General features: G+C 37.6%; 1 protein-coding gene across 1 annotated transcript in view; it reads right to left on the reverse strand.

Annotated features, from left to right (window-relative positions):
* Positions 1–5358: 5358 nt before the first annotated feature.
* The window catches only part of LIN7A (lin-7 homolog A, crumbs cell polarity complex component), a gene marked incomplete at its 5' end in the record, with an annotated part of 44112 nt that continues 21956 nt past the window's right edge, over positions 5359–27514 (reverse strand). The window contains 4 exons of the mRNA XM_084206382.1: positions 5359–5455; positions 7008–7220; positions 11495–11704; positions 14049–14120. Of these exons, the coding sequence (XP_084062508.1) occupies positions 7008–7220; positions 11495–11704; positions 14049–14120 (495 nt within the window). The 3' untranslated portion in view covers positions 5359–5455. The remainder of the gene's footprint in view (positions 5456–7007; positions 7221–11494; positions 11705–14048; positions 14121–27514) is intronic.

Raw genomic sequence — 27514 nt, forward strand, 5'->3', positions numbered from 1 at the left:
CATGCCAGATGTGATGGATTTTCTTCACCTATAAACCTCACTTGTGCGTGCACAGTGACTCTGACCTACTGTACGTGTGTGAATTCATGGTGTAATGTCTCTAGCAGGTCTAGATGTCCACTGGTTCCAGACAAGGAGCTGTTTTTTAAACTAGAGGACTGTTTTTTAAACAGTCACTGTTATGGCATAGAGTGCTTTGTCAGCAGGGAACTAAATGAAAGTGAAAATTGTCACCTGCTGAAAAAGGAGTGACTCAGGAAAAAGGTGGCTTTCTTGGCATATTTATATTTTTTCCAAGTTTTATCTACCATTTTTTGTGTATGGCAAGTAAGACAGCTGACTATGGTGGCCATGAGAGGGCAGCTAATGGATCTGGAGTGTAAGTGAAGAGCAGAGCACTCCAGAAGGTAGACATGGCACAGCCTAAATGCCAGACTTGGCTGAAGAGATTGTATGTGATCAGAAAGTGCGAGGAGTGGCTCAGCCAACAGAAAACACATGGAAAGAAGGGTAGGGGAATACTGCAGTGGGAGAGTTGGAGTAGCTTTGTGGTGACCTTTGGGCTCTTGTCAAAGGGAATTTGTGAAGCCAGAAGTTAGAGTGATAGGAGAGAGATCAGTGAGGTAATTCTGAGTTGCTCTCATCTGAGTTGGGGCAACTCTTGCTCACCAAACTGTTCATGGCTACCTTAATGTACCCAGAATTCTTCCCATGCTGGTTTTTTTAAGCATTTTGTCTCTTATAGCATTTACAAAAACTGCTATAAGAGACATGGTTTATCCTCTCAACATAAAAAAGTACCTTTTTCAGATGAAAATAATATTTTATATTTCTGGAGAAGTTTTCATGGATATGGGAAAAATTTTAAGTATCTTCCCTCTTCTGTAGTGCACTGGCTACTCTGTACTTCAGAGGTTGTACTTTATGTTTCTTCAATTTCAACAGAAATGGTATGGAAGAGTCTCTTGGGATCCAGTTTTTAATTGGACCAGTTTACAAGATAATCCCAGGCTTTCAACTGGTCATAAGTGCAATTTATGTTGGTCTGTTTTGCAATGTCAAAATTAAAATTAAAATGTTGGGCAAGATTTAAAACTTCAGGCTTAATAGAGTTTTCCTTGAAATGAACATGAATTTGTGTGTCTATGTGTCTAACATACCCACTCTGAGAAAACATGCCTAGAGTTCTCTCAACTTGAGAATTGCTGGTGGGGAGAAACTGTAATAGGACTGATGAAAAAAGTCTCTGTAGGACTGGGATATGTTTGGGTATCACCTTTTTGGAGCACAATCCAGCTTCACATTTCTCAGAGAGAAGAAGGAAGAGAAGAGGGACTCCTCTGTCCTATCAGCTCTTTATGACTTTGACAAAAGGAATTGCACTTGCTGAATCATATGCTTTTCTTGTGGTCGATGAATTGACAAGAATATGTGAAAATAACTATAAGAAAGTAAATGGAAAGCTCAGAGGTTAAACTCCTATGTGACTTTTTTTCCTCTTAGATCTTGCCTGTTCCTTTTAGACATCTGATTTTGTAATCTTTGTACTTAATCCTAGATAGTTGCAGGTTTTAGATTTCAGAACTGGGCAAGTTTTGCTATGACTTTTTTTATCCCAAATACCTACATTGGAAGTTTAATGGCTGTCATTTTTGTGCACCTCTGTTTGTAACCAGAAATCAAAAGCAATAGTTTATCTTTTTGGTTGCAGGTATTGTAAAATGCACACACACTAGCCCAGTGCTGGGGTGGCAGTACAGACGTCTGCTATTAGCATTCACAGGCTGAAGCTTGTTGCAATCTGCTCCTGTATGCACCACAACCAAAGCAGTTTGCTGACAATACCTGCGCTGAGCTCTTAAATTTCTTAGAATGGTTCAGAACATACATCTGTAGTGACAGAAACCTCCTTACAAACCAGAACATGTGCAAGGCTTCTTAGTTGTCTGAGCTATGCATGTAGAGGTTAAAGATTAGAGAATTCAAACACTGGGGACTTTTTATTTATTATTTCAAAGCTGTGTATGAGTGTAGCAGCAACACCCCCTCAAAAGCCATTATTTATTCCAAGCTAGGAGTTTAAGTTGTTTAGAAGTGGCTCTGCTTATGATCTTTTTAACAGAACGCCTTACTGTATTTTAAGATGCATGTCAGAGACAGGTGAAATGAATCACATTTAATGGATACCTCTAACTCTTGACTTTGGAAGCAGTCAGTGTAAGCTCCACAGCTTGATTTTGGACAGCTGAAGGTAGAGGTGATGAATTAATCAAATATGTACCTAAATCTTTCTGCTCATTCAGACTGTATTCACTTCATGGACAAGCAGGGTTAACATGGGTCTGCTTGCAAGACTGTTTAAGCACATCCCTAATTTGACCTGACCTTCTCATGGCTAAGCACAATGAGCTGTATGTCTCAGCAGATGTGTACTGCAGCAGGAAGCACATTCTTGCAAACTGGCCCAGAATACTCTCAGGTTTAGAAATCTGTTTTGTTTAATTGGGTGCTGGATATGGAAATGGTCTCACTAATACTTATGGAGGGACAGTACTGCTTCTAGCTAATAATCCACTGCTTACACATGGAATGGTCCTTAGTACTTCCAGACACTTTTCTGCGTGATTCTGAAATTCAAGCTGGTGAGCTTTTTGCTTTATCAAAGACTATGGAATTCTTCAACACCTTATAAAGTGCTAGTCAGATCAAATGTCACAAACAGAAAAACTATGGCTAGCACAGCAGAGCCATCAAGTTCACTAAGAAAACACCACTAACCCTAAATCTCTATTATTATTAGATCCTCCATCTGGATCTTTGGTGTAAGTGAACATGATGCAAGACAGTGTAAACACTCCTTTGGCTACTGAAATAAAGAGACAAAAAAGGCATCTTGGATCTCCAATCTCAGTTTGCTGCCACTGCAGAGAAACATGAGGGAGCCCCAAAGTTAAATATAGGCAATAAAACTCAATAAGTTGACTGAAAGAATATCAATTTAGTGTAGTGTAACAGCAAATGCCAGGAGACCAATCAGTTAAAATACAGTGCACAAATACTTGCAGACCTGCATGTGGAAAGAGTTGTCTTCCCTGTACTTCTTCTGGATACTAATTCAGCTCATGTGCACATGTGGAAGTACCATGTTAAATCAGGACTAAATACATTTAAATCACAAATGAAAATACTGGCTACAACCAAAATCCATATCACAGGCTTAGGGACAGTGGTTATTTTGTGATTAAGTAGCTGTATGTTTTATTGATCAGTAAGGGGCATGAAAAGCAACAGAAAGTTATTTCTTCCTGTTTCCACTTCAAAGCCATTGATAGTTCTTACTGTTAAATGTTGGCAAAGACTAGAATGTTAATTTTAATGTGTATAAATAATTTATTGAATAATAATATATGAAAATGAATTTTTTATACTTCTCTATATGAATGACAGTCCATTATTGAAATTTATTAATCAGCACATTCCACTCAAATTTTTTGAGGAAGAGGAGGGAAGGAGGTTGAGAGGTGGTTTGGAAAAATGCAGTACAATGGGCTGACTAAATCTTAATACTTGGTCTCTGAAAATGCAACTATCAGTGTAATCCAAATCATACTGATGAGACACATGACAGCTATATGCACTCCTAGTAAAAATTTAAATACTTTCAATATTAATAGCAAAGCCTGTTTGAGAACAGTTTTAAAATAAGTACATACAATTTTATTAAGTATAAAAAGACACCGTGCAGAGCACAATACAATATATTTCATCTTCAGTTCTGGTAGTTCTCAAGCTCCACTGTCTTAATTGATATTGTCACCAATGATCACTGAATATAATTACCTCTCTGTATAAAATGAGACTTCTCTAGATGAATTCATGCTGTTTGGTTTTAAACATAGAGTAACTTCCTTTCAATGGCTACTTACACTGGTCAAACAGTGTCAAGACTGTTGGCTAGCCTGCATTTGCTTTCTAACATATGCTATGATACTGCCAATTTACCCTGTTTTGCTTTGTCTCTCTCTGTTTGAGAATAGACCCTCCAATGTATTAATTGTTTCTGACTTAGTTCCAAGTTCACAACCAGAACACTGTTTCTGACCATTTGTACATTCCATTCCTCACATTACTGAACTTTCACTGACATCAGCAAGAGTTTCCAACATGCAATGACTGTATGGTTTTCCCCTAATCTCCCCCAAGTCTTTTCTAATGAAGCATAGAAGGCATGTAAAAATTATCATTTCTTTTAGGATTTGAGGGTCCATTTTCTTATTTTCTTGAAAGCAGATGACATTTATAGCCTTCCAGCTTTGACTATCTTCTTTGGAAAAGCAGACATGTAAACTTAAGAACTTACAGATTTTGCTTGCACATTCCAATTCAGTTTAATTAAAAAAAAAAAAAAGAACTGTAATTTTAAATTGATTTAAATGATAATGTGTGAGTCTTAAAAGAAACAACTTACACTTCCTCCTCTCTAAAATATATTAACATTAGACTGAAAAATAAATTAAACGACACAGAAGTGCAGAGATTATGCTATCACAGTAATATCTGCCAAACAAAGCTTGGTCTTTTGCTAACATTAGCTTACTACATTTGCAATACATGCTAAGCAAAGACCCTACTTCTCTAACAGGTACATTCAGACAATATATATTTTATTGAATAAATATATAATATATCCAGTTATAGATTTCTGAATAGTAGCTATAATAGATACAAGCAATACCTACGTTTAAAAATACAGTTCTAGGCTTCCCTAACTTTACTACTAATAAAATTAAAGTTGACCTAAAACTTTCTCACTCTGTTGATGCATAATAAAATATATGGAAACACCAAGAGTAAAAAGCCAATTGCTTCTACAAATGGAATACTTTATAAATATAGTAAATTGCTATTTCCAGAGGGAAATCTGAAAATTATAAACAGGAAGTTAGATTAAAACAGCTCTACCAGATATAGTACAAAGTGGTGATGTTCAAGTTTGATGTCTGTGGCAAAATTTTGAACTGATGTTTTTCATTTCTGGAGATAACTGTAGAGAAAGATCCTGCTCTCAAAAGCAGCCAATCTTAACCTCCTCAAACAAAACTTTCAGTGTCTAGAGAAAGCCAGCTAGAAATTTGTCAGAGTAAGGAGTGCAAGATGAGATCAAACAGAATTATTTGGAAGCCCTGGACTTCACTGTTTCATAGGGTTTACCAATCATGCTGTTCTCACTAGGAACAGAGTCACAGAAGTAAAAGGTATCTGTGACCACTGTGTGCTGAAAAGCCTTACCATGATGGTGCCCTCCCTACAACTCACTTTAGTCTGGTATTGTACATTCTCCAGATGAATTCTGTTTCATGTTCCTGTAGTTTTATTTTGCTGGAATCTTAGAGTACAGCTCTGGTTGCCTGATTACTGAACTCTTGATTGAGGCTTCTTCTTTCTTGAGAACAACCTAGAATTAAAGAAACATATTGCTCAGAGCAAGCAGAAAGAATTGAGGAACTAAGCTGGTGGCTGCCTCTGCCTGCCATTTTCCCCTTTCAATTTAAAATCAGCAAAACTTCCTTACTTGCTAATGAAATGATTTAGGCAACTGAAAAAAATTAAAAACTTCACGTGTATGTCTGTCTCCTGCAATGGCCTTGGTTTACTTAGAAACCCCAAAATTACTTAATGAAATACTACTGTTTGTATCTCTTGTCCGAGTTGAGGCCTTGAGGTGGGATTCAAACCCTTCTCAGGGCCCTTGTTTGCCCCAACAAATCTGGAATACCTGTGGGTCACAGGACAGGGTGTTTACAAGGTGGGTGTTTTCCCCTGAATACCAACAGAGGTCAGTGTCAACACTGACAAGGATGAAGCCATCACTGGGAGCTTCAGATTTTGACCATTTGGAGACTTTCTGAGTCACTTATTGACTCTTTTAGTACATGTATACTGTTTTGGGAACAAACAGCTATGAGATGAGAGTTGGGATTTAAGTCATTGGGACATGCTTCCTACTTGATTTTATTTAGGCAAATGGAGCATATCTCTAAATGTATTCATAGCACAAACTCACTGATTTCAGAAGAACTGCACATACAGAGAACCTCTGAACCTCACACACCACTGGGAGACTTGCAAGCCTCTTGGAAGTTATTGTGATATTGAATTTTAGTTAAGAGTGAATGAAATACTTCTGGATACCAAACTGTATCCAAAAGCAAGCACTTAGAGGTGCCCTGCAGAGTAACCAGAATGAAGTATGTGTACCCTGCGTCAAGGAAGAGGCTTGGAAGAGGCTTTCTTCACCTACCACCAGCAAATCTTGAGGTTTCATTGTAGAGTGGTAACAGATTAGTTGAAAATTCTTTAAACTGTCTAAACCTGGTGGCATATTCTTATTTGTCATAAATGCTCTGGTTATTAATATAAAAAAAACATTCCCAGGACTTCTTTCACTTACAGATAAGCCAGAAGTGCATAATGGCTTTTGATCTCAGGGTTATTAGTTGGAAACTGGGTCCAGAATTTCCTAGTGCCTTTAACCTGCTTTCAAAATGCATCTTTACTGGGAAAAACCATGTGGAAATGTACCAAAGAATGAGCTCTGCTCATCCTGACTGCAGTATATGCTGGCTGGGCCCCCAAGGATACCTCCAGGCCCCTGACTGCCCTCCTTGGGGCTCCCTCCATCCTGTCCACAGCAAAGAGCCTCATGTCAGCCACTAGGGCTGCCATCTCCTGCCCCAGCAATGCCCCAGCAGGGCCAGTCTCCATCTCCCCATAGCCCTGCCCTGCCCAGCCATGGGGTGCCACTAAACTGGGCCCACTGTGGGCTCACGTCCCAGCCTGTGTCTATTCTATCCCCAGGCAGGTGCCCAGGCCTGGGGCTGCCTTGCTCCTGTCTGGGGCTGAGCTGGGCTCTGGCAGCAGATGCTGCCCTGACAGACCCCGGCAAGTGGCTGGCTCAGGTGGGGTGCTGCCAGTGGACGTTAGGGAAGAACAATGAATCCTCTCACCTACGACATATGGTTTTGCTGTGTAGTTTGCTGCTGTTGCTGCTGCTGAATGAGCAGTTGCTGCTGTTGCCGGCGCCGGGCTGTTCTCAGCTTTTCGAAGCGAGCCTCCATCTCCTCCAGCACTTTGGGCGTGTAGCGCACCACCAGCTTCACGCTGTCCTTGGCCGCCTTCAGCAGCTCCACCGCCTTCTCGTGGTGCTCTCCTTCCACACTCTGGGAGAACAGATTTAGTAGTGAAAATGGTGCTTTGATCTACAGCTGTGTCTTTTTCATATGGAAAGCGTGGCAGAGTTTTACGTAGTTTCCACACCTTACATTTTTTAAGGGACCACTAAAAAGAAAGCATTAAGTATGACTTATGCACTGCTGGGCATGTATAATTTTCAAGCCCTGATTTCTATACTATTGTTGCTTGGAACAGTAAATTTCCAAAACAGGGAGGTGACTCAGGTCTTAAATAGAGTATTCAATTTCTACCATTAAGTGGACTGACTGGAGTCATAAGCCTTTTAGGCTTGTGCATTGTTACACACCTTAAGAAAAAGGGAAAAATTTTCGAATGGTGCATGATTGTCCACATGTTGTAGGACATATTGCAAAACCAAAAGTATCTCTGCACAGAAAAAACCCCAACAGCCTGAACATCTGTGACCTTCACATGGGTTTTGGGTAATCTAAAAATAAGTCTTTTTCTTCCCATTTAAAATAAACCAAAGTTTTACCACCTGCTGTGTTTTAAAACTCTTATGTATTTTGGAAATATGTCTTGAGAGAAAGTATACAAAATTTGGAATTATTTTATATTTCCTTTTTTGCTTGTAAATCATGGTCAGAATGGCATGGCATGGACATTCAGAGGAAATGAAAAGATATTCAGTGGTGTGATTTTGGTTTTGCTGTGCAACAGCCTGAACTTAGAACAGGCGATGAATAAACTCTGTAACCTCCCAAGCTATATGCAGTAGAAACATTTGTTTGCTTTCAAACTGCTGCATGGTTCTTATTAACACCAATAAGAAATTGTGACTGTTTTGTAGGGGAATAATAAGATGGGGTGTTTTAATACTTTATTCAACAACCCAGCAAACTGCATTGAATTCATGCTTGTTTGTTTTCTCTTCTGGTTGTCCCCAGCCTTGTTTTTCCAGTTTAGACAGTATTTTTTAATTAGAAATGAAGCGTTTGACTTTGTTGCTATCCAGGTCAATGGAAAACTCCCATTGATCTGAACAATAACGATGCAGAATTGAGCCTAATGCTCTGAGCCATCAGCAAAGAGGGGACAAAAACAACGGCAAACATAGCGCTGCTAAACACAAATCCTGCTCCCTGAACACACCTCACTCAGATCTTGACAACCACAGTTTTCAGCTTTTTTTAATACCATGGTTAAACTTGCTCTTAATGTCTTTATTGATGCTGGCACTCCAATTTTCAAGGTATTAGAAAAACTGCTTAATTTACCTGCTTAACAACAGCTGCAGAAGTGAAATAGAACAGGAAAAGGAAAGGGCAAAGGGAGTTGTTTTCCTGTTGGAATGCTTCTGCCTCTGCAAACCTCTAAGGCTGGGCTGGCAAAGGACTCCTGCTGGTATCAGTCATTCCTCTACAAGGTACTTTGATGACTGTTGCTGGGGGACATTGTAAGGATCTGGCACACTCATGTTACTTTAAAACTGCCCCCCTAATTGGTAAAATTATTTTTGAAAGTATAGATTTACTTAATATATAATTTTTTATTACATATACTTATATACACTTATTCCTTTTTTCCATTATTGCACTGGCAGATTGCATCAAAGAGAAGGATGAAAAAACATTATAGAGACAAGAAGAGCTGAAAGAACTGCGGATATTTAGGGGGCAAATACCAACCATTACTCTATCCTGGTTCACAGGCTTGCCATAAATCTAGAAGAAAAAAATTCACTTTCCTGAAGACAAAAGAACGTCTGCTAGCCCACAAGTTTGGAGACTAAGAAGAATATTTCTATTAGGTATCCCTACAGAAACACTTGGTTGACAAATTAATCATTATAAATCTATTTTGCATCCTTTCTGTATCTGACTCACACAAGGTATCTGACAAATGCCGAATCTTTGCCAGATATCAACAGTCACCAGCAAGTGTTTTTGTTGAGCCATCTGTAGGGCTTACTGCTTTCAATTTCCTTTATTTTTAGGGGGTGTGGGACAAAAGTATGTAACAAAATCCCCAGCATAATGAGAAAACACTGTTTTTTAACATGCAGTGAAACAGCTCAAGGAACACTCTTCCCAGTCATGCTGGGATAACAAATCTGGATTCTGAACACACAGCTCTAATTTTATGTTCCTAATTATGAAGTTGGATAACCATCAGTGATTGAGCACAAACAAGTTACAGATATTTCATTTCATGTCCCACCACTGAACTGTCTGTTCTATTGTACATACTGTGCATTATATGCTTTTCTCCAGATAAATTAAGAGAACCACAGAGTGACTAAGTCCCAGCGAACAATGCTAATTTTAGAATTTTTTTTGTCCTGTCTCAAGCTTGTTTGCAACAAATAATCACTTCTGTAATTTTTGCCTTTTTACAAATTACATTGTGTGGGATTATTTAGCTCAAGACTGGTTTATGAACAGTTGCTCACTACTGTGAAGGTGGTGAGGCCCTGGAAAAGGCTGCCAGAGAACTTGTAGATGTCCCATCCCTGGAAGCTCAAAGTCAGGCTGAACAGGGTTCTGAGCAACCTGCTCTAGTGGAAGGTGCTCCAAGCCCTGGTAGGGGGCTTGGAATGAGATCATTTTTAAGGTCCCTTTCAACCCAAACCGTGCTATGATTCTGTGATTGTTTCAAGTATGCAACTCGAATTCAAACTTTGAATTCTGTTGTTTACATTCCAAATACAAAAATACTTCTTTTGCATCTCTAAACAAACTTTCTCCTGTGTCCACATGCAATTGGGAATTTTGTACTGTTTTTTTTTCTGCATTACCTAAATAGATATTATGGAGCACATGCATCAAATTTTTGACTGAAGAATCATAAAATAGAGGTGATAAGAGGGTTAAATTCAATATATCTTGACATCTGAATGTTCACCAATTTCCTTTCTGGTCTTTGTCTAGACGCTGTTGACAGTAAAAGGATTTTTCAAGAACCGTCTATCAATTAGTAAATTGAAACTATTTTCAACTTTTTACTTACTTGTTGAAAGAAACAACAACAAAATTCTCTGATCAACTTTAAATCAGTGTGAAATTCAGGCAACCAACTTCCTTAAGTATTCCATTTGGTTCTTTTTCTTGGAGACTAAATAATCTTTTCAGTGGGTTTTCTTTCCTTTCTTATCGCAATTTGGTACAAGCAAGTTTTCAAAACTAGTATTTCTCTTTTGAGACCATGATAATTGATAGAAGAAGTGGTAAAAAGTCTGTCTGAAGTATGACCCTAATATTTTGTTACAAGAGAAAAGGAATAGCTGGTGTTGAGAGAAATAGATGAAAATATAGAAACATTTTTATTGTTTTTTGCCTTGCAACAAGGAAGAAATTGAAGTTGTGAAGTTTTAGATTTCTGACCGCACTCAGAAACTGCTACTCTGTGCCTTTGATGCATTTAAATACAAGGTCAGATGGAGGTTGGCATGGAAAAAGACTACATGTTCACACAGAGAAGGGTAAGGTTATGTGAATGAGTATCCTAATCTTTACAGTACTTTACACTCCTTTGTAAAAGAGCACACAAAGCAAAATGGAAGGCAGAATGTGACCTATATCATGGTGTCAGAGCCTTATGTGTCCTCTAGTCCAACAGCCCTTTTTTTTTACCTCCATGTTGACATTTACAGTGAAATTACTACAAAATACTCCATCTTGATTTATATGAAAAATAACCATGAAAAAAATATATCTTTTACCAAGCATACATGCTCCCTGTATGGGAGCATTTGTACTGCTGATTTCTCTGACAAAGATATGACAGCTGGATGAATATCACTAAAAGAAATCTAGAATGCACCCTCCACTGCAAATCAGCACCAAATATGCTTACCAAATTTCTTTCAATTTTATGTGTTCAAAGCCTTTGAAGGTCACAAGACTACAGAAGTGCCATTGTGTCATCACTGTGCTTGGAAAGGGCTGTGTGCCTTGAAGGCTACAAAATGAAAGAACGACACTCTGGTTTTAAGCTTTTACTGCAAGAGGAATTTACAGAATTATCAATTATCATTAAGGACATAGGTTCTTTGTAAATTAGGCAGGTGGTGTGGATTTGAAATGAAGCTCTTCAAGCACTCTCCATTACAACAGAAATTATAATGGCACAAAATTGTTGGTGGAGCTCTGCCTCACTGCACCACAAACGCACACTGCAGGTCTCTCACAGAATTAATTATTTTTGTTTCGTGTGGCTGCATTTTAAATCATGATGTTAGAGCAGCTGTGAAAAATGACAATCCAGATGAATATGAAAGCTCTATCAAATTTCCACATACCACTCCATTAACTGAAAGCAGCTGGTCCCCACGCTTGAGCCCACCATGCCTTTCTGCCACTCCTCCAGGAATGATGCGAGAAATATAAATAGGTGAATTTTGTTCCTTTCCTCCCATGACATTAAAGCCCAAGCCTTCCTCAGTCTTTGGCAGCTCCACCACTCGTGGGTGTGAATGGCCCTCACTCGCAGCAAATGCAGCAACTGTTGCCTGGAAGAAAAAAATTATTGATTTGGCTATTTAAGGGTAACAGTGATAGACACTTTGTTGTTCATCTGCAGGAAGAATTCCTTCCTGTGAAAACATTTCAGGATCTTACTCTGACATTTTTTGATTATCTGAAAATATTTTAAAAACTAAGTTCTATGCCAATGTTTTTGAAATAAAGGAATAAACAGAGGAACAAAGAGTTAGGTGATTTGTCAAAGATAATACAGAAAGTTACCAGCAGAGCCAGAAGCAGGCACCAGGAAGCCTTATACTATGGTGGTGCACCCTAGTGATCATTAGTGTATTTCTTCTTTACCTTTTCACAGGAAGAAAATTTATTCCTGTGGTATAATTTAATGGAATCTAATGTGTTCCTAGCTGAATTAAGTGGATGAACTGAATTTTTGACTCTGCTTTTCTTTCAGAGTTATGGAATTATTTATTTTAAATCCTCAAATTATATTCTTAAATTAAAAGTTTAATTTATAATCTTTGTGAAGTCTTGCAAACTAAGTAACTTCGGGAACAGGAATAGGAGGTTTTATGATATAATTCAATCAAAACTTTTATGAAAAAATTAAGTCTTAAGACAACAACAGATACATAAATCAATCAGAAAAATCTAGATTGTTTAACTTATTCCAGGGGGAAAAAAAAAAAGAGAAGTAACATACAGTAAAGCTTGCATCCAGGAAAATATTACATTTCTACTTGATTTTTCAGGACGAGTACTTTCCTACTTATTGGTCTTAATAAATCATTAAATAAACATTAAGAGAATATTTTATAGTTTTAAAAATGCATTTGTAGCTTAAACTGCTTGAACAATTTTGCATCACACTAATATTTTTGAGCATCCTATAATGCTTATGCTTAATTGAAGCTAGTGGATGATGTGATATAATGGATCATTCCCAGTTACATGTTTTTGCACATGCAGAACTTGTCATCATGCATACATATTATGTTAGACATGAATGCACTAGGAGAATGAAATGCAGACAGCCCAGAAATAACCAGGAAATATTGCGCTATTGAAACATTGCTCTGTAACCTGCTGTTCTATATGAGTAAGAAATGAGAATGGGAAACACTAATTGGACTTCTCCCCATTTACTAAATAACATAGCATTAATTTCAATGTTTATCTGCAGTGTAAACAAATCAGGATTTTATATACACATTTCTCCATATAGAACAAAAGATCTTACAAATTTACATTGGCCATTAACTTTCCATTAGAAGGTTAAAATAAGAAAAACGGCCTACAGAAAAGAAAGTCCTATTTAATATGGAAAAAACACTGCATTTTTGAGTATATTAGGTTATTTGCTGCTATTATAGAGCTTGCTTCCTTAAAATACTCTTAAATAATTTTGTAACACACTCCCAACCTTCCTCTTCTGATACAGCTTTAAATTAGAATCTCTGAACATAAATACTTAATGGTAAGAGATCTTAGTTCCACTAGGACTCCAGGGAGTTTATGTTAACAGGAATGGGACCATAAAGAAGTATTTCTAGAAAAGATTTATGGGTTTTGCAATTTATTTTGCATAGAATCTGCTATACAACATAAAAGACAGTGTTTGTGCAAAATGATAATGGGAAAAAGAAAGCCATGGTGGACCGCCTTGTTTGGAAGCATCTATTTTTGTGCATGTTATGAAATACAGAGCATATTTCATACTGGCACATAGAATGGGTTCTTTCATGGTTGTGTGAACTCCCTTATCATTTCAGCAGCAGCAGTAACATAGCTGTCATTGTCTTAGGATATAAGAAAGGCAGGTCCACATGGACAAAGAGACTATATTTTATTAAAACAAGCAATGTATCAGAAAAAAAGCCCCAGGCTTACATTTAGCTGTGGAGTCAATAAAATGTTGATCAGGCCATTTCAGTCACTGTTCATCCTTACCACTTGCTCAGTACCTACAGTTCCCACTCGTTAAAAGGGGAATTTTGATTGTTTAGTTTCTACCTCCCAAAAAACTGTGTACTCTCTGGATGAGATGTATGGGAAAACAGTCCATTAAAATATTGGTTGTTGCAGGCAGACTGCTATAGAAGAACCAGTAGATTTGCTTTTGCAAAGCAACTTTTCAAAAAGCATCATATTCCATAAAATCATTCTCTTTTCTTAAGCTACAGAAGCAGCGTAAAGGTTGAAATTTTCCATTATGATTGTTACCTGGGAAGTAGCACTGGTTCTAGACTCTGGGCTGCCACTGATGTCTAAATTTTCTTACAGTGTACACACGAATACCTGAAACACACACGCGCACAGTCAATTACTAGATCACTTTGGTAACACATATTTCAACAGCTGCACGTATCCTACCTTTGCAGTGGCCCTGGCTCGGAATTCGGGGCAGCCATTAACAGTTATGGTTTCATGCATGTATTGATACACCTAAAATGTTCATGAAAATAAAATGAAATTAATTATAGGAGCAAAACAAGGACTTTATTTTAACCCAGACAGGAGAGTTGCTTTCCCTCAAAGAACTAACTTCTATTAATGCTGTATTTACACAATCACATAGTCAAGTGTCTGCTAAACTTGAGCAGGCTTTGGTGAACATCAATCTGCATTTCTCACAATAATTTCCAAACTTAACTTTACATCTTCCAACACAACTCCCTTCCATTCTCTAGCAAGTAGTTTCCTAAAACCAGCTAAGTTCCATGTTTTCAAAAATTCGTGTTTCCAGGCAACTGACTTGAATGCAAATGATCTGAATTGACCTGAGTGGTGTCTCAGCCTCCAACAATGACTTCTTTGGTCTCTGAACTTTCTTATGAACTAAAAGATTTAGGAAACTGATATTAAAAAAATATTGAAGCTGCTCAGCATGCAGAAGAAGAACAGTGCTGCTCAGCTGAAGAATGAAAGTAAAAATAGCTCTGGAGAAAGGTGGCAGTACTACCTTCCATCAACCATAACTAGGAATGTGAAAAGGGTTGACAGTCTGGTAGGTCAGGTCAGACATGGTCAATGAGTAAGATTATCCTTTAAAAAGAAATTGTACATACATATAAATTACATAAAATCCCAATGCCAATATATATGACTTTCTGTAATTTTTTTTTCTGGTATACACATTTGGCCTACTTTCCCTGGTTCTTAGCTCTCCATTTCAAACATCTCCAGTAAAGAGAAAGGAAAAGGCTTTGTCTTACTTTGCCTTTGTTCTCTAGATTTGTCACACTCTCAGAGTAAAAATAACAACTAAAGCCTTGATACTAGCCAGTTATTTTGAAAGCAAACTTAAAAAATAAAAATATTTATATATAACATACAGAAAGGTTTTTGGAAGACAAAGATGAATGCAAACAAACCAAACCTTTTCTTTAATTTTCTTATAAAACCAACAAACTTTAAATAAAAGTTGCTACATGCAAGTTGCTACTGATTTACTGTGGGCTTTTTCTCAACCTAATTCATCAGAAATTTTGTCATCTCATATGTTCTGTGTCTCAGGCAGTGCTTCTCATCAGAGAGAACCTTTGCTGGTAAAGTACGTTAGTTTTTACAACAATCTCCTTAGGTTCCTTGAGGAGTGCAGATTCAAATGTACTTTCAAAAATAAATTTATCTTTCACTCATTTGCTGATGCTTTAACAGAAGTGCCAAAATTTTGCTCTTTGGTAATGTAAATGTTACTTTGCTGGAGAAGTACTTAACTGACCTACAAACAATGGCTTCTCCCACTGATAGACAAATGCTCTCCATTCCCCTGTCCTTGTTATGCAGTACCATAAGGATGCATCTCTCCCCATTGAGCCTGTTAATATGAAACTTAACACTCTGACAAGCATATGCTGCAAACATCTAAACAGAATTAGATTTGTGTCTCATTTCTGATTTCAGTGGACAGACATACTGTTAATCAAGCACTCTTAAGTAACAAAATGTTTGGGGATGACTTATTCCCAAACCTTTTTTCTTGGGGCATCATACATAAAGAAAAGGTGAGAAATGAAAGGAGATAACAAATGCGATACATTTCAGAGATCTAAAATGTGACAAACACTTCCACAATACAGCAAAAGATTCTTTGTCTTGACTACTGTCAGCACATATGTCATTCTAGAATTGAATTCAAAAAAGCCTGGGCCAATGAAGAAAACTGAGACAAGGGGATCATGCTGCAAATCTTCCTGCTTTCTCCATTTGAAATGAAATCTTGCTTCCATTGGGAACATGGACACTGACCACAGCAGAAACCAGGATTTTGCCCTTACTTGTAAACATTTGGGAAAAGAAAGCTCTTTTATAGTCTCTAAAGGATTTCTCATTTCTTATATGTTACTACTGGATGATACCATCATAAAAATGGGTTGAGCCTACATACTCAGCATTATACTGCACTGATCAGTTCAGAGTTTATTGTATTATGCTGTAGGACTTATTATTACAAAAGAAAAATTACTACATTATATAAGAAGAATAATTGTGTGTAATTGCAGTAATGAGTCATTACATACTTTTTTCTTCAAAACCCAAAGTGCACTGAACCACTAATAATGCTGTATTTTCTTCAGGTTCCACTTCATCTTAGAACATGACAGCAGATCCTACATACTGTTTTTGCTTGCACAACTTTAAATGTTATGGCTTGCTAAAAGACATATACTTGAATATTGAACTATTATGACATTAAATTGCTTCAAAAACAGGTCACAGTATTTCATATAAAGGAACAGTTACTAAAAAGTTCTTTAAAATATTCATGACTAAGCTTGATAATAACAAAGGTGAGCTGATAATGATACATTCATTTCACTGTTTGTTAGGTTTAAAGTCAGATAACTTCCTGTTGACTGCATCCTACCAGTATCTAGCTGCTAGACTTTTTAATATCCAGTATCCTTTGCGTACTGCTAAAAGAACAGACTCATGAGGCTGTAATTAAACTAGTAAGATAAAAAATAATCCAGCAGCTCAAAAACTTCTGGAAAATATGATCAATAGTGTCATATAATCCTTGGGTAATCTGTAAATTCTCAATGCTAACAGATTTAAACTGCTGTTCTGCAGAGTTATTAGCGATCGTGGTATCTATACCACAGTTATTACAGAAAAAGAGTCCTGCATGTCAGATCTCACTGTCTATAAGTAACAGATGCAACCAGTCTTGAATATTTGCTTGAGGCATTTGTAAATCTAATTATCCTATTTGACTGTTAAATAATCCTGAATGTAATTTGAGTTTAAGAATGATAAAACATATACACCCACATAACTTTTTTATTACTGACTCAGTTTGACAACCAAACGCAGATTAATCGTACCTGTTCCACCAAGCCCCTTAAACTCTTTGTAGGGTTCACATCTAATCAGGGCTCATTCTTGCAGGGCACTGAAGTCCATAAACAAACGTTGTTTGTTCTCCTGTAGCCACACTAAGCCCTTTATCTATGCTGTTCTCAGTGCCACCTTAGCCATGACTTTAGCACAACAAATCCATTCTGCTCCCTCTTCTACGTACACAGAACACATAAACTGAAAATCTCTTTGTTCTCAGACTGAGTAAGTTGGTATTTAAATCCTCCTGGTATGAAATATAGCTTCTTGTTGAATCCACTGTACGTGACAAGTAATTTGAAATGGATTGAAAAAATCTTCTCTTTCAATTCCTGCTATTACCTGTACATCTCATTATATTTTTAACATATAACAATTCTGAATCCAACGATGTCATCCTTAAGCTGCCTGTATAAACTCTGTGTAGCTTTCTTTACTTACATTAAATATCAGTCAGTATAGAAAAAACCAAAGATTTTAATTTAAAGCATTTGAAAATCTGCCCTGTAGGATATTTACTAAAGAAGTATTTTAAAAGTGATCTCTGTTGTCTCTGATAGATGAATCATTTTGAAAGACATCATTGGATAGTATGACTGGGCTGAAGAAAGAAAATTAACATATTACAGAGTCACAGACTGGTTGAAAATAGAAGTGACTCTGGAGGTCATCTCATTCAACTGCCTTGCTCAAGCAGGGCCACCTAGAGCCAGTTGCCCAGTACAGTAACTAGATGGCTATTATATGTTACTAACCTGAAAAAGAGCCTATCTATTTTTGTATGTACAGCTATATGTTTTTTGAGTAAGACTACATGGGTGTTTAGTAGTATTATTTACTGACAGACTCCATTAAAGCCTGATGGTCTAGTGCCTAGGGAAAAGAGCTTCCACAATTAACTGGTAATAGAAATTAAATTACAGGTGAAATGTCAATGATTCAAGACACAAACCTGCAGCTGGAAGGTAAATGGTAATGTTTCAGATCATTTCTCCCCCCCAGTGATTTCTACCAAAACTGTGAGTGTCTGTGTGCTGAATGTTCATTGGGTAAAGACGTGCTGCAGGCAGGGGCTTGTTTGCACAGATCTCATTTGTGCTGTGGAGCAAGACGCAGTCGGCTTTGTTTTTTCTTTCCTGTGGAGCACAGAATACAACACTCCCACCAAGCAATACTCCTGAAAGCATGAATACAGATCTCAGACTTTTTTCAGCTTCTGCAGGTAGTCTCCTCAGATATAACCTGAAGTTATTCTCCCACACTACTCAAAGATTACAAAAAGAGTGCGGGAGGGAAATTACAGCTAGAAAATTTGAACTTGGAAGTGAATCCTCCTTGAACTGTGTCAGCTCTTGCAGGCACAGAGAAATGCACATTTTATTACCTCTCCCAGCAGGAGCTGTAGTGAGTCAGATGAAGCAGGTATTATTGTTATGATGATGGGCCTCACCCCCATGCATTCAGCTGGGAGGCAAAGCAGCTGGTTTAAGATTACTGGAGTGCAGGAAGGGGAACAGCCTTACAGGTACTTTAGGAGCTAGCTTCTTACCAAAAATCACTCCATACAGACTCATAACAAAACAGCAGGTTATTTAGGGCTGGGCTATTTAAGTCAACACAAAGCCGTAGAAGGTCCAGGAAAAACACTGCACTTAGCAGCCTGTTTTGTAAAGGTGTCTAGAAGTAGTATTTCTGTTTACAACCTGAATGATGCAGCATCTTTTCTGATGAATTCTCTAAGACAGAATCTAATTAAACAATTTTATTCCATTAACCACTGTAAATGGTATTTAGTGATTCATCCCCTGATGAAATGTGTAATTCTAAGTACAACTGTACCTACAATAATGATGCTCAAATTGAGGACAAGCTGATCTGAACACCAGAAGGGCAAAGGCAGAAATCATTTTACAGCAATGAATAGGTGCTCAGAAACCCCCCATAAACACAGAGTACACTGCAATTCAGACCTGCGATGTAGCAAGCCCAGGTACAGTTTCCTGAAATTTTTAAGTGGGGAAGTAACCTTTTTCAAAAATGTTAGGGGTTTCTTAGCATGAAATATTACTATACATGTAAGTAGTAATAATCAGCTGTGTTTCCACAGTGCCTGCAGTATGATAATAATAAAAAGACATAAAATGATTTGTTTAAGAAGTCACAACCTGAGTAAGTGACTTAGGTAAATCACAGGTAAGCAGGTAAAAGTGTGAAATAAAAAAAAAAACCCTGCAAAAAGACCAATAAATGACATTTAAAATATATATTGGCATCATCCGGGTTTAGCTCCATTGCTTCAAGTGCAGAAAAGAATTGCATCTCTATTTTTGGAAGAAGACCTTCAAGGGAGGGAAGACAAGAGCCTGACAGACAGTACAGAGGGGAGAGTTAGCATGAGAATAACCAGAGCAAGGAGGACATAATTGGTTTCACTGAGCTTCTGTAGTCATGTCAATGGAACAGTGTACATGTGTGCATCCTTGCAGAACTGATGCTAAGCTATAAAAGAGATTGTTATTTACTTACACCTCAGTACTATGCATCTGCCATCAACCAGCTGAATCCGTGTCTTCCTAATTGCCTTTGTGTGTTGGAGTGGATGATAAATATTTTTCCCATCTAAGATGTCAAGCAAAAAGAAGTATCCTAATCAGTCTTCTACCATAGTGAGAAGGGTAGAAGATGCTTTATTCAGCATAGTTACTGGCCTCTCTTCTCCCCTCCTCTCCCAATCTGGAGCTCACTCCCAGGACTTCAGTCTCCTTCTGCTCAGAGACCCACATTTCATTTCACTCGATGCATGAAGCAGTCCTTGGGGCAGGCCAGAAGAACTCCCAGTCTTGTGACTGGGAGAAGTTGCAGAGTGAAGGTGCACTGGAGAGTTGCAGACCTCTCCACAGTGGTGCCTGTGAATCCCTTGTGGCTGAGAGAAATACCACCTGAAGCACAAATTGGTTGCGTCTCTCCCTACTTTGTTTTCATAATTTCTGACTCTTTCACATGCTGTTTGGTATTTTTCCTTACCCATAACCTCTTGTCTATATTTTCCACTCTTAATCCAACCTATTTATGTCTGTGGAAAGAAATGTGTTGGTTTGTATGCCTGGACAAACTCCTCTTGAGCTGTACTTCAGCACTCAATTCAGATCAAGCTTGACCACATCAGTGAGCAAGGCTTAAATGCTACAAAGGTCAGAAGAGACTGTGGTAACCTCCTGTACAACATAAACCATGGAATCTTACCTGGTAGTATTTTACACCAATTGCCCTTTTTGCTTGAACTACAGACTTTTCAGAACTCAAGAGTTTTCAAAATCTCTGCCCCTTATGGTAGGTTTTCTGAGATTTAAAACAGTATTTGCTTTTCTATAAAACTACTTAAAAACATACCTAATTATCCATCTAAGATGACACCTGAACAGATGATGACATAAAAAAAGAAAATATGTCAAACACAAGTGAAAGTGTGTATATTAGCAGCAAGGAGGTATGCAGCTGACCCAACCACATTTCCTCTTTCATAATTCTTCTTTCTTAATTCCTCTTTTGCAATGACTTTTTACATCTGAAATCTTACTCAAGCTCAAAACCAAAGCAGTGGAGCACTTCCATTCAGCCATAAACCTGTGGTAGCTCAATGAAAGTGAAAAATATCTAGTGACAGCGTGTTAAGTTTTGTATCTCTTGAATATCAGATGGAATTTCTGGTTTTGTGCCTGTGCTCTGCTTCTTAAAAAATCATCTCATGTGATAAGCATGCTTGGGAAAGCACATTTACATCTTTAAGAGCATGTTTTCTCCAGAACTATATATATACAGAGCTACAGCCTCTTGCTAAGATACTGTTATACACCACAATCCAGAACAGTAGTTCCATTTGGTAGTTGAAAGCAGGCTGATTTTCTCTCCTGTCAATCTAGTTGACTCAAAAAAATATTGACATTGTGTTAATAACTACTTTTATCTCTGGTAGTAATTTTAAAAATTGGGGAAGAGCCTATTCTGAATGACTAAAGAGAAAGAGAATTTGGTAACTGTCCAAACAGCAGTGCTTGTGAGGGACAGACCCCCACAAAACCAGTGGTTGTGGGAGAACGCCATGGATGCAATGCATACGCACCACAACTTCAAGTTTACAATAAACTTAGATTCTTCTTAAACAAGATTGTTTGAGCAAATGAATCACAAAAGCCCATTTTGTTATAGGACTATGACAGGTGTTTGAGTAATCCCAACAGAAGCAGAATTAGGCAATCTTACATCCAAGATCACAGTGTATATTCTGTCCATAATCCAGTCTGCCCCTGAGTGCAAGCTGATCAAAGTTCTTTCATCAGTGTCAACAGGACAAGTCGATAGGTACCTGTGAGTACAGAGAGGCTGAAATGGCTGGAAAGTTCCTGTGAGAGGAAGGCACGTGATACATTACTGTTCTTACTGGAAGCACCAATGTGTCTGTATTATGTAAGTTGTTGCTTGCAGCTACTGAATTTCGACAACTGAATTTGAAAAAGCTGCTTTGTGACAACTAGTCTGCATTAATGAGCTATTTATATCAGACAGAATGTGGTCATTCAAGGTTGCTGGCATTCTGAATATTTTTACATTTTAAGCTCTCATTAGCCTTTGAGCAGTTACATGTTTGCATTGGAAAAACCACTGGTGTCTATTTTCAAAACGAAACTTTGCATCATTTTCACAACTGTTGCAGCAATCCCTTTCCATGAAGTAACACAGCATGGATATTGCCACATGATATCATAGGGATGCTAATCCATTAAAAAGCACAAACCTGGAAATGAAATTCAGTCTTGTTTAACAACTTGAGGAGATGAGACAGTCATCATTTCAGACCATGTGTAAGAAATATTATGAATGTTGGCTTTAGCATTTTTATTGAAGATATTTTATATAAATGTTTCCTTCTTTAGGGGATAGGGGTTATGGAGGAAACTAGGTCAGTTCTACCAAAGTGAAAAAACTGATCTGAATACTGATGCATTATTAAGCTGTCCTCGGGCAGTAAGAAAAAAACAGCATGGGCCTGAGACATTGTTAAAAACAAATTAAGGATAATCACTGCAAAGGTATAACATTTTAATTTAGGGTGAAATACTTCATGAAGGCTCAAGTTAAAGTGGAATTTTTCTTTTTTTTGTGTGTGGAAAATGGTGGTGTGCACTCTGCTCTGACAGTATCTGTGGTGGTCTCAGAAAGCTGACCCAAGTTTTGGTCCCTGAGGTCTTGCCATATGATGCTGAGTCTGTCCAAGAAACAACCCAACAGGGGTTACAGGCTGGGGCCAGAATCTCTTTCCTCCCTTATGTGTGAGCAGAAGTATGTAGCAGATGTACCCGAAAACGCATGCTGTCACATCCTCTGCACATACTGGGTGAGTCAATTGAAACACTCCTGGTGCTGCTGTTAGGATACACAAGACCTCTGTGTGCCCCCTCTTCCCTCCAATATCAATTCTGCCTGGAGTCATCGCTGACCCTCTGAAGTCGGTAGGAAGTTGCTTAATACCCTTTTAAGAATTAAGAAAGATAGACTTTTATTTGCAAGTAAAAACTACTTATTTGAGGAACAAGAAAAATATAATTGGATCATTCAGTTTATTTCCTATCTATTGCACACTGTTCTATATTCTGCTCCAAGTCAATGGGAACTATGATCTGGCATCCTTAAAATAGTGTTACAGGTGTTGCAGAAACTGTATCCTTTGCAATCACTAAACCTTAGCAAAATACAGTCCTAAAAGTCTCTTCTGCTGTTTCTACTGCAATATACTGGGATAAAAAGAAATAACAACATGTGTGATTAGTTAATTCCCATAAGACCACTTGGAAGTCACAGCCTATAATTTACCACTCTCTTAGACCTCACTGCCAGTTACTTTTGAGCTCAAAAATACACCAAGCCTTAATAAACTCTAATACCCTCCACTTCATCAGTAAGTCTGTATATGCTGTTGAGGCTGACATATTCAACAGCCATATTGCAAACTTTAACAGATTTGTAAAAACCTTGCCAAAATGAGCACCTGCATGAAACATGACATCATCACGCAGGCTCATCTCAAATGTTCCTATCAAGCTGAGAAGGCAGGGAGAAGGACGGAAACTACTGAAGCTTCTTGTTTTAAAGGACAACAAAAATTCAGATAAAACAGAGTTTTAAAAGAGTTTTACAATTTCTTTTCTTAAAACAATGGAGACTGAGCAGCATTTCTCAGCAGTCTCATCATTGACATCAGTTAAGTGGCAGCAGAGGGATACTGAGGTTCCATCAAGGCAAAAAAAAATGGTGCAGTGGCTTCAAACAATCTTTCACTTATATTAATATTACTCGGTAGTTCACCTTGCTGCTGATTCCTCTCAAGAGGAAGAAGGCTTGAGATGAACTGCAACAGAGGCTGTTCTGTTTATTGTGAAGAGTTTTATATAATCAAATAGGATACTGCAATAATAAACTAAAATCATAATGTGAGCAAACAAAAAAGATGCTGAGATGCCCCACACATGTTCCACTGGAGCCACCTTCCATAGCACTGCAGCTGTGTGGCAAAATGAGAACATCACATGAGCACCACTCAGTTTTGGTAAATATTATACAGCCACCCAGATAAACTGTACAAGACATGTGACTGTTTTGAGTCTTGCAGGACTCTTGAAGCACTAAAGAATTTATTTATCTGTTGTAAAAGCCACAGTTACACAAGCAGAGCATAAGTATAATTAGATTTATAGCCACTAGCCAACTCTAAAAAAATGATCTTTAATCAAAACCAGTGTGAGAAAGCATCCATTAAAGAGCCATGATACAATCTGGTCCCAGATTCTAGAGTACTCTATCTGTGAAATCTATGTATTTAGCTCTAGGCAGATAAAAAACCAGGTGAAAAGAGCAGCTGTTTTAAATCTCCTGCAGTGAAGTCATGAAAGTGGTAGGAACTTAGTCATTGCACAGAGACTAAATGCCTTCTCTCAGATAATGCCTGGGCAGCCTGGTAAATTCACATAATTGCCATTAATGAAGGCCATCTGCTGAGTTACAAGGTAATAAATTCCAAAAATTCTCATTCATGCCGTCCAGGGCTTGTGAGCAACAGAGTAATACTTCATTGTTCTTCAAAATTGGAGTAATTTCTGATTACATTCACCCTAAAAAACAGCATATATTTTAATGCAGTAGGGTAATTAGAAAAAGAAAAAAAGTTCTGTGTGTACTGCTAACATGCTTTTCTGTTGAACTTCCTCAATTCCTAATCCAGCATGGTGGGAACACAAAGAGCAGACAGCTCATCTTTAGAAATTGGATTTTTTTATTATCTAATAAACATACATTACAAATCCTTCTTTCAACTCCTCATTATGAGTACGGTACCTGCAACCAGGAGGCAGAAGGCAAAATTCTGTAAAACATGAATGAATACATTGCTACTGTGCCATACCATCATATTTGAGTCAAGCTAAGTAATGCCCTTTCCTCTCAGTGATGGAAGTGCTCATTTAGTGGAAACTTATTATTTTTTGTGACTTTGCATCACTGGGACAGTGGAAATGAAAAAAGGATGGAAAGGTACAGTCGAAAATTCTTGCAAATGCTACAGAATTCAGGTAAACTGAACTGGTTTGGCTGACATTATAATCTACTTCAATATCTAAAAAAAAAAGATAAAATAACAAAACTTTACAATTAACATCCAGGAATAGAAATTTTATTGAAAACTTACAAATAAATCAATGCATAAACCTGCAAAAATCTGAATTAAATTGGTGAATTTGCACAATTCCACATTTGCTACAGCATGAGTTCTACTATTAAACTAATGGTGCAGTGATTCTGAATAAGCTATCAGGAACACTAGAACAAGTTATAACAAGGTATCAGATTAGCCTAAGGAGAACTCTGCTTCCCAGACAGTCTAATGAGGCATCATGCTAATACATCCATACTCTTTTTGTGACCTGAGGTAGAACACTGAGCTGATAAATCTCTGTCACTTTACTCCTATGTGTTGTCCTATTGCCCTTTTGTTTACTAATTGCCTTATTAGTAAGTCTGGCATATCACTTCTGCTCAATCTGACCAACAGTTGGGTTTGCACGGGCAAATGAGACAGCAGGGGATCTTCAGATGTCAGGCTTCCTACTGAGCTTTAATCACAGTTCTGTGCTGTGAATTATAGCTGTAAGTCTTCTCAATACATTTTTTTTCCAAGCTTGCATCTTGTAATTTAAAAACTTCAAACACTGGGCTTGCCCTGTGGAGATGACAGACTGACCAGAATTGTATTTCTCCTCCTGAAACAAATATGCAGCTTCCAGCAAAAATAAAGCATTAAGACAGAATTTGGACTCAGGGGCTTACCTTGGTGCCAACTGAGAGAATTTGGCCTGCTGCATGTCCATTTTCATAAGGACTCATGAGGCAGAAAACAATGACATTCTGCTTTCAGAGACTAGGTCTGGGATGTGGAGTAACAGCATTATATTGCAAACTGAACAAATAAATTTTAAGATATTGCAACACAATGAAAACAGATATTTAAATGACTCCTACATTAAAATCTTAATAATTGAATGAATGAATGAATAAATGAGGATTTTTGCTTGAGTCCTGCTAATATCCAGATTGTTATACTCAGTAAAGCCCTGTAAAAATGGAGTACACAACCACACCAGGACATCTGAAGTGAATGAACGTCTAAGGGTTCCAGCCAGCCTTCTGCTCTCACATATGGCATCACAGTATAGTGATAAGCACAGTACCACCAGATTCAGTTTTCACCACCTAGCGGCCTTCTTCTGCTCCCTTAATATTTGCAAAGTCATGTATAAGGGTTAATAATGGAAAGTGTGTGTGGGCAGCTTGAGGAAATGACCAGACAAAAAAACATTGCACATCAGCAGCACTGGGATTCTGGGTGTTCAGATCACGAAGGCATGGAAATGAAACTAGTAATTAAAGGAAATCATTCCAAAATACTGACTAGGCTTATTAAACTATCCTACCTAATATATAATGAAACTATGATTTTAATACTGTACAACAAGGGCAAGTATATCTCTAAAGCAACTAGGGAGCATCAGGAGCTCATGAAAAATATGTGTCAGTGTTCTGCCATTGCCATTTTTATGTCTCTAAGTCAAGAGGGGTCTTTAAATGTCCAGGATGCTCTGTTTATATTTTATAGCAAGCTTAAACAAGTTTTAAACTACTGACATAGGAACTGAATTATTTTCAAAGACAACATGCTTTCCCAATGACTAATTTCATACAAGATGGACAAGATTAGAGTACTTTGTGTTGATTGTTCCTCCTTCATCAGTGACTGAATCCTACAGAATTGCTTTTCTGTGATAATGTGATATTTTGGTGGGAGTCATAACAGTATAAAATGGCCACTTTTGTGTGTCTGGTTGCCACATCACATTTTTATCTGATTCATTTTGGCATTGAGCCACCATAGGTATTTCCTAGCCAGAACTTATTTCAAACAATATCCACACAGAAAAACTTAAGCCTTAACCTTAAAATGAAAGTTAAGTAGCAAAGGCAAGCTGGGAGAAAAAGTAAATACACCTGAATATTACATATTTAAAACACAGAAATGGAAATCAGGGAATCAACCTGAAAGAAAACTTTGCTCACCAGGAAACTGAAGTGTTTATTAAACTGCCCTGTTATTCTCCTGGTTCTTGACCACCAATTATCAGATGCTAGCAGTAAATGAAATTCACATAGATGCATGGCATGTCACATTTTCTTGTTGATGATCCACAGTGTTTTGCTCAGCTTTTTATTCTATCTTCTGTGCCCACAGGTCTTTAGGGATTCTTGCCAGACCAGAAATTGACCTTATTTTACAGTTCTTACAACTTCCTTTTGCTGACTTATAACAATTAAGTAACTTTATCAATTAGGTTGTCCAGTTTTATGTTGCATATGAATGTAACTTCTCGGTAGCTCAATTATGCATTCACTTTCAAAGCACGTCATTTATTCCAGTAACCCCTTGGAAATCAGATGACTATAACATAGCAACAGCTTTAAATAAACAGCAAAAACATTTAGAAGGGTAAAGGACTTAATGGTATAATGGAAAAGATTTGTGCAAGTTTTATCAGATGACAAAGCTATAGAAGCCTAATTAATCTTCATGTAGCTAGGGAGCTTTTAAAATAAGTAATTTTAAAACAAAATTAATTTTTTTTCCAAACTGACTTTCGGTGTGATCAGACTTTGGTTAACTTGTTTTCTGGTCTAGGGGTATTCAGGTGAAAAGGAAATGCTGAGGCCATTATACACTTCAATTATTTCCATTATTTTCAGAGCTAATCCATATTCCTTCCTAGTGCCAGACAGAATATTTCAGTTGGTGGCACTTATATTTAGCTAAGTGAGAACCATTAATCACCATTTCCTAACATAGCATCCTTGAAAAATGCCTAAGTACTTCTATTTAAATTTTGTTCACTCAGTCACTTTTA

Source organism: Fringilla coelebs (assembly GCF_963513975.1).
Source record: "Fringilla coelebs genome assembly, chromosome: 5".
Taxonomy (NCBI): domain Eukaryota; kingdom Metazoa; phylum Chordata; class Aves; order Passeriformes; family Fringillidae; genus Fringilla; species Fringilla coelebs.